The 19,717-nt window shown below is 39.0% G+C and overlaps 2 protein-coding genes across 3 annotated transcripts in view; one reads left to right on the forward strand and one right to left on the reverse strand.

Moving 5' to 3' along the window:
• nme7 (NME/NM23 family member 7) overlaps positions 1-1,631 on the forward strand; it is a 36,932-nt gene extending 35,301 nt beyond the window's left edge. For both annotated transcript variants that reach the window (XM_088078067.1, XM_042483677.2), the window contains one exon: positions 1,494-1,631. In XM_088078067.1, the coding sequence (XP_087934193.1) occupies positions 1,494-1,526 (33 nt within the window). In that variant the 3' untranslated portion in view covers positions 1,527-1,631. The remainder of the gene's footprint in view (positions 1-1,493) is intronic.
• atp1b1a (ATPase Na+/K+ transporting subunit beta 1a) lies at positions 1,566-14,297 on the reverse strand. The gene is made up of 6 exons (XM_042483678.2): positions 14,041-14,297; positions 7,987-8,115; positions 6,123-6,278; positions 5,738-5,922; positions 3,035-3,118; positions 1,566-2,940 (listed from the first exon to the last, which is right to left on the reverse strand). Exons 1-6 carry the CDS (start codon positions 14,132-14,134, stop codon positions 2,683-2,685), a joined length of 906 nt encoding a protein of 301 aa, XP_042339612.1. The 5' UTR covers positions 14,135-14,297; the 3' UTR covers positions 1,566-2,682.
• Between the last annotated feature and the right edge of the window lie 5,420 nt (positions 14,298-19,717).

The following is a 19,717-nucleotide window of genomic DNA, read 5'->3' on the forward strand; positions in this document are numbered from 1 at the left end:
TATATTCAAAGTCGGAGGTCGGGATTTCCAACCTGAAATTTCCAGCTTGTGATTTCCAAGAGTTCCAGGTGCACGACTCAAAACATAAAGAAAAACATGACACAGTGACGAATTTGTGTTTCTGTGGTTCGTGCACCAACAAATGCACCATCAGCAGGGCCTCCTCCTTATATTTTATTAACATATTCATATTCAATACTAATATTATTAAAACATACTAATATTATAATACTAAATACTAATACTTTGATATACATTTACATGCAGAACAGGTTTTACTATATGATAGTAGATGTATTATTTTAATTAAATACATGCAAATATACTTTATGTTGCCTTTTTGTTGATTTCTTATCATTTACAGTGTGCGCCTCGGTGGCGTCCACGGGTGCTGTCATCGCTGTGTGACTTCAGACTGCTTAAGTCGGGGTACATGGGCTTTTCCAGAGTTCACAAATAGGAACTCTGATTTTGAGTGCCGTTTCATTGTAGTTTTTCGAGTAGGTCAGAATATCTCGACCTTTGAACAGAGCGCAGCATTAGCTGGTTCCCTCATCAAAAAGCCTGCGGGATTCTTCCGTTGGATTTTGGATTATTGCAGAAAATAAGCTCTGTGGGAACCAAACGTTTATGGTGCTTAAACGTGTTGTTGAACGCCACTTTAAGGATTTTTAAAACCTAAATGCAATTGCCAGAAGTAACAAGCTAACATTAGGTTAGAAACAAGAAACTCCACAGTTGCATGACGTCCTGTAGTTTAGCCATAGTAGTAATTGTTTTTTTGAGACACATAAAAGCTTCAGAGTTCACAGTAGGCAGGTTTCAATTACAGATTTGCACAAAACTTAAGTGATATTTTATTATTATTCTTATGAGATGACTGCATTTTATGTGACTTCTCCTCTGGCGATAAAATTTCAAGTAACACGGATGTTAAAAACATTAGTTTTTCCCGTTCTTTGATAGGACAGGATGCTCACTTTACCAGGTGAGCTACTGGGAACCAGTTTGTACGGTTTAGGAACCCTGATGGTTTAATTCCAGTTTTTGCTGCTAAAATATATTGATTTCAGAGCCTGGTGCTGCTCCTGGAGGCCTTAGATGCTCGTTTCTTTGTGCACATCGATACAGTTCGCGGGTAGTTTAGTTTTACTACATGAAACCGCTCACAAGTCTGTGGGTTATCTTGAGTAACCGGGTCATGATTTCTGCAGAGATATTGCTGCTGAGTTTTTCAAGTGTATCTTTTTTTGGCACTTTGAGCACCACAAGCCGAGTGCTGCTAGTTTATATTTGAGAGAAAGTGGAAATCTCTACGGCCGATATGCCGAACACTCGGAAACTCGCACCAAAACAATGTAGACTGATAAACAGCACGACAGCTTAGAGGAAATATATGAATTTTTGATTTTGTGGTGAACTTTCACTTTAAGTTTTAATTCAGTCTGCACTGTCATTTATTTTCTGGGTTTTTTTTTGTTTTTTTTTAACAGGTGCAGTATTTCTTCAAGATTTTGGACGGGTGACGGTGACAAGAAAACATTACATATTCAAAGACTTGACAGTTGTCTCATTTTTTTCTGTTTTATTGTTTCAGCCTTATGCAGATTAAATAAAGTGACAAGAGCAGACTCCTGACAAGTGTTTTTGATCTTCAACATTGAATTAAGTATTTCACACCGACTAAACATCTTATTACACGGGATACTGCATTGCCTCTGATATTCTCTAACTTTTTTGACCAGCGACTTTGGTATTGGATTCATACATTACACTTTGAAAAAAATGTACAACTGCATAAATATAAAATTCTTCCACCATGAAAATGGCTAAAACATTCAATAGTAAGTTGCATCACGTCACGTGATGGCTCCAGCAAAACAGATTTCAAGCACTGAGTTGCCACTGTTTCCATGGAGGTGACAGTCTTCTAGGCTGGACCCACAAAGCTCTACACTATGAATTAAGAATGAACAGATGTAAGAGTATCAAACAGAAATGTCATCAAACCATATCCTACAGCTAAAGGTGAACAACAAAGAAAAGGCGTACAAATGTATCCTTCCACAGTCAACTTGAACTCGGATGAAGAAACCCACACTAAAAAATAAAAATTAGATTCCATGGAGCGCAGTCATGAACTCAAACACGGGGCCTTAAAGGTTCAGAGTACCATGCTAGTATTTCAGTTAGTCAGAGCACATTGACACACACCCCACACACTCACACAGAGTAACACGCCTGCACACGGACACCAGCACACGCACACACACCTTGGACCACTAAAGCTGACATAAGACGGGAGAGATTACAACAGGACTCGACTACAGCACTGGACACTCCAAAAATATATAGAAACCACGTTAGGATGACACTTTGGGGACAGAAACACAGCTCGCTACACGTCAGTAGTGGAATCGCGGTTTTACAGTAATAGATGAACACATCCCATGGCTCAAGGAATATTTTCATGTACAGTAGAATAAATATTTGCTATTGCTACTCTTGTATTTTACATTCTAACCCTCGACAAACACACGGAAAAAGCTAGTGTAAAGCACACAGATTAAGTGTAGGTCCTGTATATTATGAATGTTCAAAGACTAGTGGTGTTTTATCTGAACTCTTTTATTCTCTACATTTTTAGTTGTTTCAAAATGAGAGTGCTCGTCATGGCTGAGGTCACGAGTCGATTTTGAACTTAACGTCAAAGCGTCCCTGATAACGGTCTTTCTCGCTGTAGTCGATGTTTGCGCCGTAAGCTTTGCACTCGATGCGGACCTCCTGGCCGAGGGTGATGTTGGTGAACTGGATGGCCACCAGAGGCTGCACGTACTGGGGGTGCAGCAGTTTGCCGTAGTACGGGTAGTACTGTAAGGGGAAGCCTCCGCCCAGGCTGAAGTACTTGATCTCCCCGATCTTGCCTTCATCCTCCTCTCGCTGCAAACACAACAGTTGAATTTGGATTAAAACTGAACCTTTTTGCAGCATTATCACACACTGTTTTTACTGGACGCTGGCAAATAAAACGTACCTTGTTTTTGCAGAAGATAGGGATCACGTTGGGCTGCATTTTGCCCTGCAGACCTTCTGGGAGCGATTGATTGCTGGAGGGAATCTAAAAACAGAAACAAATAAAAAAAACTTTTCAACATCAGTTTTTATCAAATAAGATAAAGTTTTCAGTCTCTTCATCTTATTTCAGTCATTTTTACTGCAGTAAAATACAATCTAGTGGACTGAAAAAAAGAGTTTAATTCATATTTGCTTTATTATTAATTAATCTGATTTAAAAATCGGTACTTGGTGTCTGCGTTTTTCCCCCAAAGAAACCAAACCGACCTGCTGCAGTTTCAAGTGTCAAATACTTGTGAAGGCGTCTGAATGCAAGAAATGATGCTGATCCAGGTTTCAATGGGTTAAAAGAGGACTCCACTGATTTAGCATTGCATGTCTATTATCTTGTCTGATTCATGAAGGACTTTTAAAATCAAAAATTGATGCAGCAAAACCAGAGATATTACCTTTTTTTAGTTCAATGCATTATTCTTCCTTGTCGAAATCTGCCGCCTACATTACCCATGATACAACTCTTTACCTCCGACAGCTCAGTCACGTTTTGGCTATTATCAGTTAATGTAGCCTCGAGCTGGTGACATCACTTCTTTTTAACGGTGCACCAGCAGAGTTTTTCATTTTCAAACTTGTAGTGATCAGCCCGACAGATGACTGAAGTCTCCAAAAAAACTTTGTTTACAAGCAGCACATCATGATGCGTTCAAGTGACATCAAATCCAACAGAGTCTGCAGGCGAATGCGTTAAAACAGGGACTATTATTATTTTATCTAACATTTTCATATTTTGATATTTGTGATTATTTTTACTATTGTTCTTTTGCTGCGTACACTGTACCTCAGAGCTGCTGTAACATTGTGAATTTCCTCACTGTGAGACTAATAGAAGATTATCTTATCTAATTAACCCTTTGAAACCTGGGTGGACTTCTGTTTTTCTTGTGCTGCATTCAGATGCCTTTCACAAGTGACCTTTGAAACCTGACAATAAATTTATTCTCTTTAGAAACATGGGCAAAGGCAATGAGCAAATTGCAAGAAATTGCGAACTGGTAAAACCTGAAAATTAAAATGTTGAGAAAAATGTCCAGAAACCATATTTATGATTGATTTATGATATGATATAAAATGCTAATAATATAAAAAAATATCTAATATATTTTGTAGCACTTTTTCCTGGTTATTTCCCTTTTTTACTTAGTTTTGGGTTTTTTTGCTAATTTTTGGCTCATTTTTTCTTAGGTTGCTCGTTGCCTCCTCCCATGTTTGTGAAATGAATCCAGCCAATTAGCTCAGTTTTTAAAAGGTTAAGACTAAATATTTAAAACAAGCAAACATGGACTGTATGCACTGTTATTTAGGTTTTATTTTAGGCTTTTTGTGCTGTAAAGCTCTTAAAATTTTAAGTTTAAAAAAATGTCATAATAACGCAGATCAGCTTTACAGCGAAAATCATCCATCAGGTGAGGAGTCGTTCTTCGTTCTTTAGCTTCTTTGTTAAACTCAACAGATATAACGTTCAGAGGTTTCCTGATCTCACTCTTCCTCAGCTGCATCTTTGGCGTCTCTTCTGTGGCTTGTTTTTTTTTTTGTCTTTGTGCCGTTACGCTCATTTCTGTCACAGTAGCCTAAGTTCTTGGTTGGTGACATTTTGTGCTATAATTATTGTGTTAGTCCCACTAAAACTTCAACTTTGTTGACTTTCTGAAAGTCGCGCTAACACCCAGATAATGTGGTTAGGGGTCGACTTATTTTTTTTGTGTACAGCTGAGCCGGACCTGAGCTGGCCGAGGCGCTCTGCACATGCTCTATAGTCCCCGAGTCAGCAGCTCACGGTACAGAACAAAAATTTAAGAACAAATTGTGGGAGACAAAGTGGACATACAGAAGCAAAAATATTTCAGGACACTCGAGAGACAAATAGAATAAATGGTTAGATGGGACCGCAGCGTTTGTCGGGGACGTTAGACGTCGTCACAGCAGACTCAGAGCTCATTAAACCCGCTCGCCGCCTTCACAGCTTTAGAGCAACAGTCGCGCTCACACTAGTACATTATCTGTTTATCTGTCTCTTTGTTTCTGTTATTTTAACCGTTTAAAATTAAACGCGCTAAATCTGATCTGTTGAACGATTCGGGGTGGTGACGTTTAAGTTTATTGCCTAACAACAGCTTTTTGCTTCTGCCGATTTCATTTACGCTTCAAAACACACAAAAGTGGAGTTCATCTGTGAAGATTATCGTTGAACAAAACCTGTAAAGATCATAAACTCGTGTTTGTCACAGAGCTCATTTTGGCGATAATCAAAAATCCCATGAGGTGTCAGTTGAATCGCCCGATCGAGCTTTAACCGTAGCTCCACTAAACTGTTCGTGTAAACGTAGTGGCTGAAAAGATGTAAAAATGAGCTTTTTGGGAGGGGGCTTAAAGAGACAGGCCCTGCACCCGACAGTTTCGGACAGGAGGTGTATAATTCAGGTGTTACCGCACAGACAGCACGAGGAAAAACCCGCTCGAGTAGAAACCCATGACACAAGTATGAACACCCCTCTGAAATATTTTTTATTACTTTAATCCTAAACGCAGTGACTTTCACCTGTGTGAATGCACCCGTAAAAAGGAAATCTCTAAAACGTTGTCAGCGTGCCGTGAACCAACCCACCTTTGGTCTGAAGTTGACGATCCTGTTGAGCTTGACGATGATGCACGGCTTCCCCTCCTTAAAGCCATAAAATTTGTCATCTAAGCCTGAGCAGTCGCCGAGTAAAGACCTGCTGAAATTGCAGGCTTTCCTCGGTTCTGTGTCGCTCTCCACGCTGCCGCGGTCCTTGTATGACTGAGGAGTCCCTGCAAACGGTCCCAAACAAAGACACATTAGACCTGTAAAGTCAATACGCTCATTCTTTTTTTTTCTCAAGAACTGAACAGAATATTTCAAAAATCTAAAAGAGATTTTTATTTAAAGGATGAACTGTTAACTGATCTAAATACAAAAACAAATCTTGACTGTTAATCAGGGATTTTGATTGTGGTTGGATTATACTTGCTTCCACAGTCTTCGAAATTCTTCTGCTCGGTCTGATTCTTATCGTCGTATTTCCAGAGGAAAGTGTCCATGGCATCGATGTACTTCGTGTATGTTTTCTCATCGGAAATAGTGTAAGCAATTTCAGATTTGTCCGAGCGGGGGGTGTGTGATAGACCTGAAAAACACAACATTTATTTTGATAAGAAACTAAATAAATGTTGACTCTAGCAGAGTTAAAAACAGAAACTTGATCAAAAACAATTTGTTGGTTTTGAAGTGAATTCCTGACAGAAGCTGCATGTCATGTGAGCTATTCTTCGCAGGATCCAGAGAGAGCCTCGGGTCTATTATCTTAGGACAACACACAGTGAAGGGTCTTGGGGATTTCCTCAGACGGCCTCTGTCAGCTCTTTATAGCTGTAATTTTCCACAGACCTTGTGCACAAGGCCTGCGCGAGGCGTGGCATGAAGAGAATGAGATGGGTAAGAGGAGTGAAAGCAAACATGACATTTAGTGTGCTGTTTCTCGTCCTCGCTCGGCTCGTTTGTTGCCACAGTTATGAGCGGTTCTTCGAGCAGCACAGACAGGGAAGTTTAGTCATTTGAATTTCAGTAGAGGCTTGTGAAAGTTCACCAATCCCCTGCCCCCACCCATCCACTCTCACGTGTGTCTCTCTCACAATGGAAACTTTTAGCCCCAGAGTGAGAGGCGGGCTTGAGCTCTGAGAAAAAAAAAAAAAAAATCTAACTACTCCCTGTTTCCTTTATCACGCCACTACTGGAAACTCACTTGAGCTCAAAGCGCTCCGCACTTCTGTCTCTCCCCGGCTCACTTTGATTGTCGACAGCCGTGGACGTCTGACAGACAAAACGGCAGGCAAACTAACCCGTGTGCATGAGGCCGGTCGTTTACAATGACTGCTAAAAATACCGCCAAGGCTAGAGCATGTGCTGTGCAAACAAGTACTGGCACAACAAAGACAAGGCTGGGCACCTAAAATCTGCTCCGTCTCCAAGCTCTCGGGAAATTTCAAACCGCTGGTAGTGAGACTGTAGCGGCGTTTGATGTGCTCACGATCACAGGTTTGACTTTTTCTGCAGAAAATCAAGCTGTAAGGGCCTCTAAATTCAGGAAAAACTAAATCATTATTTTACAGAGAACGAGCTTCAAACTTAGGTCACACATGTGTACATAAACATGTCGCCTGTGACACAATCACATGAGTCATTTTCAGACACAGTGGGTGTAAGCGACAACAGTTCGCCTGCAGCCTGAGGGGGGAAACATTGACTGGCTGAGAGGAGTGAAGGACAAAATGGCTGAACCTATCTAAGGTCAGAAACGCTGCTGATTGACGAGCTGCTCTGAGGCACGCCCCAACCGTCATTTTTAACCACACACAGCCACAGCATCACAGGGACGTCACACAGCCAAACACGGCTCTGATAGAGCCCAAAACTCTCTCTTTAACCCCTTAACTCCTAGACTGTCATCAGTTATCTTGTGCAGACAGTTGTCACAAGCATTTAAACCTCTGAAACCTGAGAAAATTAGCTTGATAATGTGGGAGCTTGGCAAGAAATGCCCTGTGAATTGGGATCAAAAAAGGTGACAAGGAAATTACCTGAAAATTATTTTACAGATTTTAAAAAAAAATAATATACCTGCACTTTCTTTAGTCATTTTCTTTTTTGTGCTAATTTTCAGGTCACTTTCTTTTAACTTTTCTTTACAAATTTCTTGCGAATTGTTGAGCCAATTCTTGTGAAGTTGTTCATCAGCTTCTTCAAATGCTTTTGAAAGACATCAAGCAGGCTTGCTCGGGTTTCAAAGGGTTAACCTGAACGGAAACATCCAGTGAAAAGGTGAAGACTGTTTTTACCTGGAGGGGCGACTCTGTCCTGATAGGTGGGTTTGTAGCTACTTAACGTGAGCAGCAACGCCTGAATGGTCCCGATGAAAATCCCAGCCAAGCATCCGTAGAAAATCACGTAGAAGAGGAAGATTTTAACTGTAAGAGGAAAAAACAAACATTTCATTAATAATCTCAACGGTTTAAAACTGCAACAAGGAGTACAACAACTGTTTAATCTGCAACTATTTTGATATTTGATGTTTTCAGTCATGAATGAAGGAAAAATTGCTCAGATTTGCTGTTTGTTTAGTATCGTTGCAGAGTGTTTTTTTTGGGTTGTTGGTCAGACAAAACAAAACATTTAAAGATCTTGAAATGGAGAGTCAGGATGAGCTTTCTGTAAACTTTACTTTGACATTCATAAACCAAACCATTCATCACTTCATGAAAAAGCATTTTTAACGCCACAGTCGAGATACAAGTTTTAATTCAAAGGCCAATAAATATTAAAGAGCAACAGTTATCTTGTTAAAACACCATGGAGTACGTTCAGATTCATACTAGAAAAGTACTGAATCTGCCAAATATTAGAGAATTAACAAGTTTCCCTTTTATTGTCTCAAAAAGAAACTTTGTGTCTTGAAAGAACTGTTCAAACCCAGCAGGAAACGGGAAAAACCTATTGAACTACACTGTACAAATGCAATTAAGTACCTTCACTCGAGTACAAATTTGATGTACTTGTACTTTACTTGAGTGTTTGAATTGCATGCCGTTTTATATTTCTGACAGAAATAATGTACTTTCTTACTTCACAACAATGAACTGGTAACTTTATGAGTACAGATTTTTGCACATAAAACATGAAAATATACAAGCGCAGCCAAAAAGATCGGTCAACTGACATAAAATTAATTGGCAACTATTTTGTTTTTCGTGCTAAAACATTTCAGAGTTCCATCTTCTCAAAAACAAGGATTTGCTGCTTTTAATTGAATAATTTAAATTATTTCTGCATTGAGTACTTTCGCTTTAAGCAGGATTCCCACACATGGAAAACCTGAAAAAAACATGGAATTTTACAGTCATGTTTTTCATGCTTCATCCACAAGATTTAGAAGAAAATCACAGCAAATTTTGAAAAAGTCATGAAATTTTGTTGCGTGTGATAAAGTAATCTTCAGTGAGTAACGTTTCACCTAACGTAACATAACGGCAAATTTGTTTTTTGTAGCTGTTGACGAAACAAAGCTGCAATGTGTCCATAAATGGCATCTCGTTAACCATCACGTATTGAAATCGTGTTTGAAAAGAGTTTGATATGTCCAGAAAATGACGGGAAAGAAAAACATTTTATTCTGAGTCCTTGAAGAGTCATGGAAAGATCTGAAATGTTATCCATGAAAATGTGTGAGAGTCCTGTTTTAATACTTTAAGTACATTTTCTTAATGCACTTAAATAATTTGACTTGAGTAACATTTTTAATGCAGGATTTTAACTTGTAAGTACTTTGACAGTGTGATATTAGTACTAATACTCCAGTAAAGGATCTGGATACTCTCCCACCACTGCATTCAGCAGAGCCTCCACACTACAACAGCCACACTTCTCTCCTCGTTATGGAAACCATTTTAAGGACAATGGTGACTCCATGTAGGGTTGTTGTTTTTTTATAACCTAATTTAAAAGTTACTGTGATTATGCAGCAGCAGGAGGGCTGCGGTCCCAGCTCAACAGGATGAGTCACTAGCCGCCTCTCACGCGGACCCTTCCCCCCACTGTGTCGTTACTTACAACAGGTTTGACGTGAAAACACTGTCCTCATTTAACTGAAATAAAAAGGCTTCACTTTTTCTTCCTCTGGCTTTTTTCATGTCAGTGGTGTAAACAGAAACTTGTAATTAGCATTTCTTGTTTGCCTACTTTCAGTCGAGTTCAGTAGGCGGTGTGTTTTATGTCAGTAATTAAGTTTCTATCACTTGGTGATGCGCCCAATTGTTCTTGTCTGTATTAGGCTACACGATACTCGATCTGTACCACCACCCTGTGCTACTAAAATGTTTGAGGTAATCTCCAGCAGCAACATGTGGCTCCTTGGTGATTTGTATCTTATAGCCAAAGCTCAAATGAAACCCGAAATTTTCAAAATATAGTCTGATCCTAAACTAGAAACAACCCTACAATGACTCTATTAACCTCTTTTTGCAGTATTGGGTTTATCTGACCACCTCTGGGAGTATTTAATATTTAATATATTAACATATTTTGAATAGATGGAAAGAACCTAAAATTTTGCATATTAATATTTCTGTTAAAGAAATGTGACCAGCTGAAAACACAGGGCTGTGAAACCTGTGGAAAACTGTCCCAAAATTTAAGCTTTCTACCTAAATATATACCAAGGCTTGCTCATATATGATTTCTTTCTGTCACTACATTAGCTGTTTTTGGCGTCTGATTATGGGTTCCTGAAAACCGACAGACAGCCATCAATGCTCCCAGATTCCTCAAGTATTTGTTGTTGTGGCACTTTTCCAAAAACGTCTTCCCGCTGCCAGTTGCATGTCCAAATCAGCCACTGCGAAACCAGTTTGGTGGGTTGATAACAGGTTCAGCTCCGCGTCCTTATCTCTTGCTGCAGGCCGTGTTAACTGAGAAGTCTGCAGGAGATCTTGCTGGCACGCTGGGCCTGGCCCTTCTTCGTGCCTTGTGACAACTCTGATACTGCAATTTTGGGCACAAAATACACACGGAGAACACACGAGCAGTGTTTCCAGCTCATGCGATCAGGAGAGCAGCGTCTCTTTTTTCATGCTCAGCAGAGGCGAGGACATTTTATGAACTTTATCCAAATAAAAACACCCCTTCAACATCTGAAACAAGCGTAAAATATCTACACGTCAACGTGTCCACTGGTTGTCAAAGTGCCTGCCACCGACGTAAATGCTCGGTGAGCTATTTTCTTATGAGCGTGCCGGCAGCCAAAGCAGGCCCGCTGAGGGATGCGCACCTGTTGAGAGGGAAACTATACACTGACACTCGTGCTGACCAGCTGTGTGGGATTAGAGTTATGTGCAGGGATTTCTTTCAGATTGGTCATCGAAGGGACCGTTCGTTATTTGTGAAGGAGGAGGGGGTGGTGCAAAAAGAGATAGGCATGTCAGTTTTGTAAGCACTTAGGAGGGACTAAGGTTTTTTATTTCAGCTTAGAAAAGGGGCATACGAGTTTATTTTGAGTTGATTTCACCGTCAAAACGCTTCTTTTAAAAAATTGCCAAAAAACACTGTTTATCATATCGGGAAACTGTATAGACAGAAATTATCATGGAATCTCCTACAGTCCTTGGAAACACTTAAAAGCCCTGGAAAAGGACTTGTGTTTTCTATTTTTGCATAGGGGAAGGGCATACAAGGTTAAAAGTTTTTAGCTTCGAGAAGGGTTTAAAATGAACAAATAAATAATAACAAGTCACATCCTAGCCACCCCTTCTCTGATAAATAAACAACAGTCCCTGAGAAGTAAAAATTAAGTATTTGTAAAAAAAAAAAAATAATAATTTTGTTAGGTGTTTCATTCAGTTTAGAGTCACTGTTTTCTTTAGTCAACCCTTTGTGGCTCTGTGACTTTTCATTTTAGTATCAAGAACATTTCTTTGAGAGCAGAATATGAGCGTCTCAGGAGCTCGACGTTAGATAAAGCCAGTTACATAAGCTCTATAGGAAGGCTATCAGTTGTGTGTGAGTGCACGTGGGTGACAGAAGTAACACCATTTTGTAGGCAGACATCAACCCTGTTGCACCGATATGTAAATAGCTCAGGAGCTGGCCTACTGGTGGTGACAGGCAGAGTTTGAATGGAGAGCACCTCCCCCCACCAGACTGCTGCAGCATGCTGCGAAGAAACCGTCACCACACTTCACACCACACTCTGTGCATGATGTCTGTGCACGCTTACCGACATGTTTGTTGCACCTTTTAGCTCCTTAAAATACACTTCTAACAGATTTAGATACATTAAATGTTTCAAAAACACTAGTAGAGATTAAATGAGCCACCTGTTTGGTATCTAAGCACATGTATGTCCCATATTACACAATAAAAACAGAAACATCTCACTTTAAATGTGGTCCAACGTTGAATAAACTGTTTGTTGCACCCTACCCTCCTTAACATTTAGTTATGACATATTTATGACTCAGTGTCACAAAAACACTAGTAGAGAAGAAATTAATCACCTATATGACACTGAAGCTCCTATATTTTTTATATCCAACAGCTAAAATAGACACATCTCACTATAAAGATTGAATAAAGCGTTTTTGTTACACCTCTACCCTCTTTGACTTCATCTCTGACAGATTTAGATGACTTCAGAGCTTAAATTAGTCACCTGAGTGACACTGAAGCTCCTATATTTTTCACATTTAACAACTAAAAGAGAAACATCTCACTTTAAAGATTGTCTTACATTGAATGAAACGTTTTTGTTGCACCTCTACCCTCCTTAACATTCATCTCAGATCAGATCTAGATGACTTTAGAGATGAAATGAGTCCCCTATCTAACACTGAAGCTCCTGTATTTTTCATATTAAACAATATAAATAGACATATCGCACTTTAAATGTGGACTAGCGTTGAATAAAAGCGTTAAAATGGTGTTTTGCAGTCAGACTCGGATGGTTTCTGCAACTCGAGGGCTCAAGGACATACCTGTTGCTTTAACATCGCTCGCTTTTAGTGAGTGCGACATCAGCCTCCCTCACGACAAACACTGAGCCTGTTATAGATGCATACTAACACAGTACTGAGTGGTAATAATACCACACTTATAACATGTAGTGCTTTGATTTTTCCACCTAAACTGGTCTCCGTAAGTTCGCCATAAACTCGCCATTGTTGCAGGCGATACCGCAGCTGCATTACTGTGATTTTTTCCATGTGATAATTAGCCTTTCTCGGAAATAAACTGTTTATTTGAGTTTGCATTGGAGCGCGTCGACCAATGCTTCATTTCTTTCCGATAGAAGAAAAAAAAGTAGGAGAAAATGAGAGAGGGAGGGGGAGAGAGGGAGAGAAAGGGAGAGAGGGGGAGAGATATAGGGGCGGCCCCTGAGACATGTGAGTCGTGATCTGTTCGTGTTACCAAGCGGTGTCTGGCGGCTGTTTCTCACACACAAAAAAAGGCCATTTATAATTTGTAAAACGCTTTAGCGAGCTTACCGGGCACTGTATAATGACCGTGAGGTTTATCCCATCAAATCAACAAGCGCCGCTCACCGTGTTAGGCGAGCACTGCCCCGTCTTAAAGTACTGAAAACGGGCATTACATGCATTAATGTTGGGTTTGAGTGAAAGCGTAACCGGGCCTGGTATACTGGAGCTTAACTGGTGAGAGGGATAAAATGTCCCATGTTTTTTTTTTTTAAAACTCTCGTTGAAAATACAAAACCAGTGAGGCAACCCAACCCAACTTTCACCATTTGGATTAAAGTCCTGGCCCACCACACACTGTCCTTCAAGATGACCTTTTCATAAAGGACGTTTATTAATGAATGGCACGATACGGGACACGCCTTTGGTAATCATTACAGTATGGCAACCATAATTGTTCAATTTGCATCTCGTAAAACTCAGATAAGCTAACAGTCAATGTGTAAAAAGATCGAAAAAAATCCAAAATAGTGCGAGTTAATTGATTTTTTAAGAAAAATATATGCATAATTAGCCTTTTTGTTAAAGTCCACGCGACCTGTAGCTTGTCCAAAATGGCCAAGTCGTTATCCGTTTAAAAAAACCCAACAAAAATCAGATTTTTCAGAGCAACTTCTACAGCCTCCATTGAAAAACCGAAGTCACGACGCAGCACGTCAAAGCCAGTCTGCTCTAACAGGTGCTGTCTGTCCCCGCAGTCAGGAAACGGAGACATTTAAAACGTTTACAGAAAAAAAACCGACAGTTTCCACTCTCTCAGCCGTTAAACGGACCAACCGTTAACGTTTTGTCCGACTAACCGCCGTCTCTCAGCGGCGGTTAGCTTTAGTTCGGTTTAAAAAATAAATCAAGGAAATGAAGACTTACACCAACTGCTGCCCGTCCGTCCCAAAAACTCCTTTTTCTCTGAATTCCACAGAAATGTCTTCCACCCGCCGTCGCTGTCTTTGTTTCCAGACATGTTAACGGCAGTATCCCACCTTTTTTTTTCCTTCTGTACGGTGTTTTAACGGTTTCAGGTGTCGCGCGAGCTCAAGACTGTTAACTGTCCCCCGACAGGAAACGCGAAAGGACAGTTTCGTACCCGACTCCTCCAATAATACCACACACAATTTATCTCTCGGGGAAACCGGCTCCGCCTGCAAACTCCCGTAATAAGTTACCCCACCGAGGAGGGAGGGCTGAGGCCAGCAAATCACAATCCGCCGCTGCTTTTTGCGTAACAGGCAAACGGAGGGGGGCTCAGGCTAATGAAATTACACCGAGAGACTACCGGAGCCGACCGAAACGTCCAACAGTTGACACAAACGTTATAAATCATCCCGGTGCCATGGCAACCAACACAGATAAAACGTCACCGAGTACTTTTAATCAAATACTGCACAAAAAGTACACTTCTGAGCTACTTTCACTTTAATTGATTTATTTTCTGCTACTTTTTTTTACTCCAATTTAGAGGGAAATCACAAATTTGACCTCAGTTAACTTTGCTCTCAATGTACAGGGAATTAGACATTTAATGTAAAAGGGAAATAAAATATACAAATAATTAAAACAGGAAAATATAGTTTTAAATTCACACATGTACAAGCCCTAATTAAACAATTTTAGCAAATAAATACAAGTCGGTGTGCGTAATAGTACAGTTATAAGTAGTTATAAGTTGTTATTATTATAGGTTAATAACAGTCACAATGAGAAATGCCTTTGCAAAAAACACACAAAAAAACACTATAGACCATAAAATGTATTAACAAAATGCATACATTTATTTTCAAAAAGTTCCCTATATATTGCATTGTTACCATAGGTTTTAGGTTGTTATTATTATAGGTAAATAAACCTTTTACAGTCACACTAAAAAAAAAAAAGCCTTTTCAAAAAACCACTTTAAAACATAACTTATTTTACCAAAATGCATCAATTTTTATTTATGAATAAAATAATATTGCATTGTTAAAAGTGCAAAAGTCAACGTAATAATACAGAAATCTGAAAATAAAAGTAACTGAACAACAAACTATGACAGAGTTTTAGGGATTTTTTTGAGACTTCAAAACTAAAGTTGTAATATTACGATAATAAAGTTATAATTTTACAAAAAAAGTTTCAATATTATGAGGAAAAAGTTGTAATTTTGCAAGAATAAGGGGGTAATTTCCGCAATGTAATAATTCCACATCCCCTTTCTCGTAAAACATATATGCATACACACACACACACACACACATATATATATATATATATATATATATATATACACACATACATTGGCCTACACATGCCTCCGTAGGTACATGCACATACAAACATGCAACCACATACACACACTTACATACATATTAATCAAAGTCATACAAATGCCAATTAAGTGCAGTACTGGAGTAAATGCTCTTAGTTATACACTTTATTACTTATTATATATTATTATTATTATCATTACTCATTACGTATTATTTATTACTACCACTAGGAAGCAGCAAGAAAATATATTTCATTCTCACCTGTCTGTCTATAAAGCTTGATTGTGTTTTGTTTTTATACATTTATTTTTTATCTATTTATTTTAATCCCCATTAGTCACTATCAAGGCAGCAACTACTCCTCCTGAGGTCCACACGAGTAACTGTTCATACCATGATGGATGGCAGGACCTTGTTATTGTGACTCAGATAAAATAACAATAATCGTGTTAGCTTCGATCAGTATGTGCACATGTATGCACACACAGAGAAAAGCTTATTACATTCCAGCTAAAACAAACTGGTAGTAATGGGCAGCTGTGGCTGGCTCAGGAGGTAGATCAGGTCGTCTCTAATCACAACATCAGCGGTTAGATCTCTGTCTCCTCCAGCCCGCATGTCTAAAGGCAAGCTTTGGCAATACACTGACCCCCAAATTGTTCCTGATGGCTGTGACATCGGTGTTGATTGTGTATTAACGTTCAAAAGTAGCAGGTGTCATCTTGTACTGTATCCTCGGCCACCAGTGTGTGAATGTGACAAAGGCGCTCTGCAGTGCTGGTCCGTTTACCAAAATACACAAAGTGACAGTTGGTGTAACAGAAGCTAAACAGGATGGGAAGTCGGCCTGCCTTGTAGCATGAAAGCTGCAAAATCTTCACAGATTATCTTTAAAACAATCAGGAAAGTCTTGATTTGTCGTGAGTAGTGCTCCATTTTTAGCTGAATACAACACTTGGTCACATGTACTCTGGTCCTATAGCTCAGAATCACTCGGTCATGAGTCACAAAATGATGACACGGTGTGCTGGGAAGTCGGAGGGTGACTGCATGATTACCACTGCTGACCGTGTTTATGAGACAATACTTCACCTTGATTAAAGCATTGAATAAACTGCACACAATACTATTTTCCATCATAGAATTTCCAATGTTATTATCATAACAAAACTCATGAGTCAATACTAATCACATAGATGCTTATACAGATGAGGTATATTCTGTATCCATGCCAGGAGAGTGAAGGGGGTCTCCGGAGAGACCAAGAACTGAACATACTCTGCTCTAAAAGTGCTTTTTAATAAACTGTGATATGATCCGCTGAATCAATGCCCAGTAAGTGTTAACAAGTCTCCTGTCAGCTAATAATTTAACATCATGAGCTCACCATTGTAAATCATGAAGATGAGCTCAATTATTGAATCTTTGCTTTCTCTCTGACCCGTGATGGTAAACACATCTGTAAATTTCCACATTGATGCATTGATGTTTTATTACATAAATGCGTGCATTTATTACTCTTTTGCTAGTTATTTACCCCCTAAAGACTGGCGCATTTTACTTTCCAGTGTTGTTTTTTTGCACATGGCATACATTCTGGCAAGATTGTGTATTTCTATTTCATCTGTGAATTTCCAGCTCAGCTCCTACAATAAGTCTAAATTACACTGTGGAAACAAATTTTTTACATTCAGACTGTTAAGTGCAAAAAATGCACCATTGAAACTAATTCAAACTGTTTTTGATCCTACAGCCATCAAAGAATAAAAACATGCACTGTATTATTTCTGGATGTTATTCTGGGCTTTACCTTAGAATTTGTAATTTTTTACTATTTTCCACCAGATGATATCATTTTTAACATATTTTGCACATGGAAAAAATACATGCTATTTCCACTAGGTGCACTGTCACAGCCATGTAGCTGCAGATCATTGACATATCCCATCTACAAAAACCTGGCATTTAAAGGGTTAAAATCCAGAAAATTAATGTATATTGAAACTGAAGGAATTCTTTTTTTTAAACAAGTGATACCCATTTTTGAGGGCCTTAACATACTTAAAAAGTCACCAAATTTTGCACAGACAAAATGTTATATTTTACGGGCTCCAAAAAATGACTTAAGAGCGCCACCTAACAGACTTCAATGAAGGAGCCCCTCTGGCCCGTTTCATGTAGACACAAATGAGATACAAAAATTTGGCAGTGTATGGAGCATCACAAGACAAACAAAAAAGTTAGTGTCAGCCATGCTCTAAACCCAACAGGAAGTCCCCCATTTTAAATTGAAAAATAATTTGTCGCCATTTTTTGCTACTTTTCAGATCCAGCTTCTCCTACAGCTTTTGCCGGATTGACTTCAAAACTAAATCCTGTCTTCTGGTGGGGACAAACCTAGTTTGTGACTTGTGTGAGTTTTTATTTAACAGTGTGGAAGTTATGAGGCCGAGAACTTAGATGTTTCGCCACAAACAGGAAGTAGATTATAACTCAGTTGTACATGATCCAATCTTCATCAGACTTCACATACTATAATAGACTACTGCCCTGAACACATCTATATGACAATTTTATGTGATTGTGAGAGCGCCACATATTGGCACAGAAAAGACAAAGTTTTACATTGGGAGGTCCAGCTCCGAGCAGGTTGACTTGATTGATCTCAACATTGTGTCGAAAAATCATTAAGATGTTGGTGATGATGGAAAATGAATATTGTCTGTTTTCGTTGAATGTCGTTCCTGTGACGCCACAGTGAACTTTGATGTTGTGACATGACACCAAAAACTGTCATAACTGGACCCCAGATAGTCGGATCGTAAGAAAATTTAACACATTTGATGAGAGTCGAGGCCTGAAGACACCTGCAGCGCAATTTTGATTTACAGTCATAGCGCCACCTAGTGGTAACATGAAATTACTTTTTTTATGTTTGTAAAAACTTGGGATGTCAGACAAGATGTAATCAGCTGTACTTTCTGATAATAATTCAGATTTTTCTCCTAAATTGCAATTTTTACTAAAAAAACAAACAAAGAAATAAATTAACATAAATAAAGATTCCTGTGAGTTATTATTTTTGGCAGTTAGTAATTATTTTTATATAGTTTTATTTTTTTCTTTTAATTTTTTTCTCTCTTTTTTTGGGATTTAAGAAATAGCGATTTTATTTCCATCACAATTTTTAGTGATTTTTTTTTCTTTTAAGATGTTTTGGGTATTTTTCTAAGATAACATGCTTTCCAAACCTGCGGACCCGCCAACATTTTTAAACTCGCCAAAATTATACCAGTTATAAAAGCGAGAGACTGTATAAACAAGAAATTATAGTTGAATTTTTAAATTTCCGACGGTCCTTGAACATATCATGTGGGACGAACACTTCATGCATTTTCTCCGAGTCAGACTCAGAGTCTGACTGAACATGCATATTTGTTGTTTAGTTAAATATCTTAAAGTTTGAGTCTTCATTGCAAAAAAAAAAAATAAAATAAAATTGTGTCGGGAGTACCCCCTTAAACTGGCCCCGCCCCTTTGTGACGTCATGACGCGACCAACGGAAGTTTTCAAATGTCAAAGGCGTCGCTGATTCTGTTTGTCCGTTCGCGTCGCTGCTGCTACTCGGTAAAAACGCCCAAAAATAAAGCCCAAAGTCGATTTAAAATCAAACGGAGGCAAAATTTCATCGTCGACGTCAGTCTGGTTCGTGTCCGGGGGACTTGAAGCGCGGTGGGGTGTGTTTTATGTCGTGGGTAAGCTAGCTAAAGTTAGCCGTGTGTTAGCTAACATGATGGAAAAAGTTCAAGTGGGACGCTTTGAAGTGCGCTAAAGCAGAGAGGAGAGGACATCGCCAGGGACAGTTTTGGGAATATTTGGAGTTTTTGTGTTCAAATATTGGACATTTTGGACATTTCACACGGGCTCCAGTGAACCTGGTGTCATTTTTGCTGTATTTGATTCAAGCTAACAGCCGCCGGATCCGGATAAAAACATCGTCTGTAAGTGGTTTCATATTTATTATTTGTGCCGGTAAAGGCTTGTTATAGATGCTGACTATCTGCCCTTTCAAAAATGCCTTTGTTTGTTGGTGCTTATGTTTCAGACCGCCGGTTATTGTGTTAACGGTGCATGTAATGCGCTTTTCATTCTTCATTTTTTGATAATTTTGGCTGTGTTAATGCATTTTGGTTACATTTTGGGAAGATTATGTATCCTACATGTAAAGTAGCTTTTTTGTTGTTGTTGTTTTCTTATCACAGCCTGGAATAAGTGATTTGCAGCAACATTTATTATGACCT

This window comes from Plectropomus leopardus, chromosome 5, assembly GCF_026936395.1.
Source record: "Plectropomus leopardus strain MGB_pleo_1.0 chromosome 5, ASM2693639v1, whole genome shotgun sequence".
NCBI lineage: Eukaryota > Metazoa > Chordata > Actinopteri > Perciformes > Serranidae > Plectropomus > Plectropomus leopardus.

Coding starts and splice junctions, on each gene's coding strand:
- atp1b1a (XM_042483678.2), bottom strand. CDS start 14,134: ATGTCTGGAAACAAAGACAGCGACGGCGGGTGGAAGACATTTCTGTGG. Junction 8,116..14,040: donor ACGGACGGGCAGCAGTTGGT/GTAAGTCTTCAT, acceptor TTCCTCTTACAG/TTAAAATCTTCCTCTTCTAC. Junction 6,279..7,986: donor GGACAGAGTCGCCCCTCCAG/GTAAAAACAGTC, acceptor TGTGTTTTTCAG/GTCTATCACACACCCCCCGC.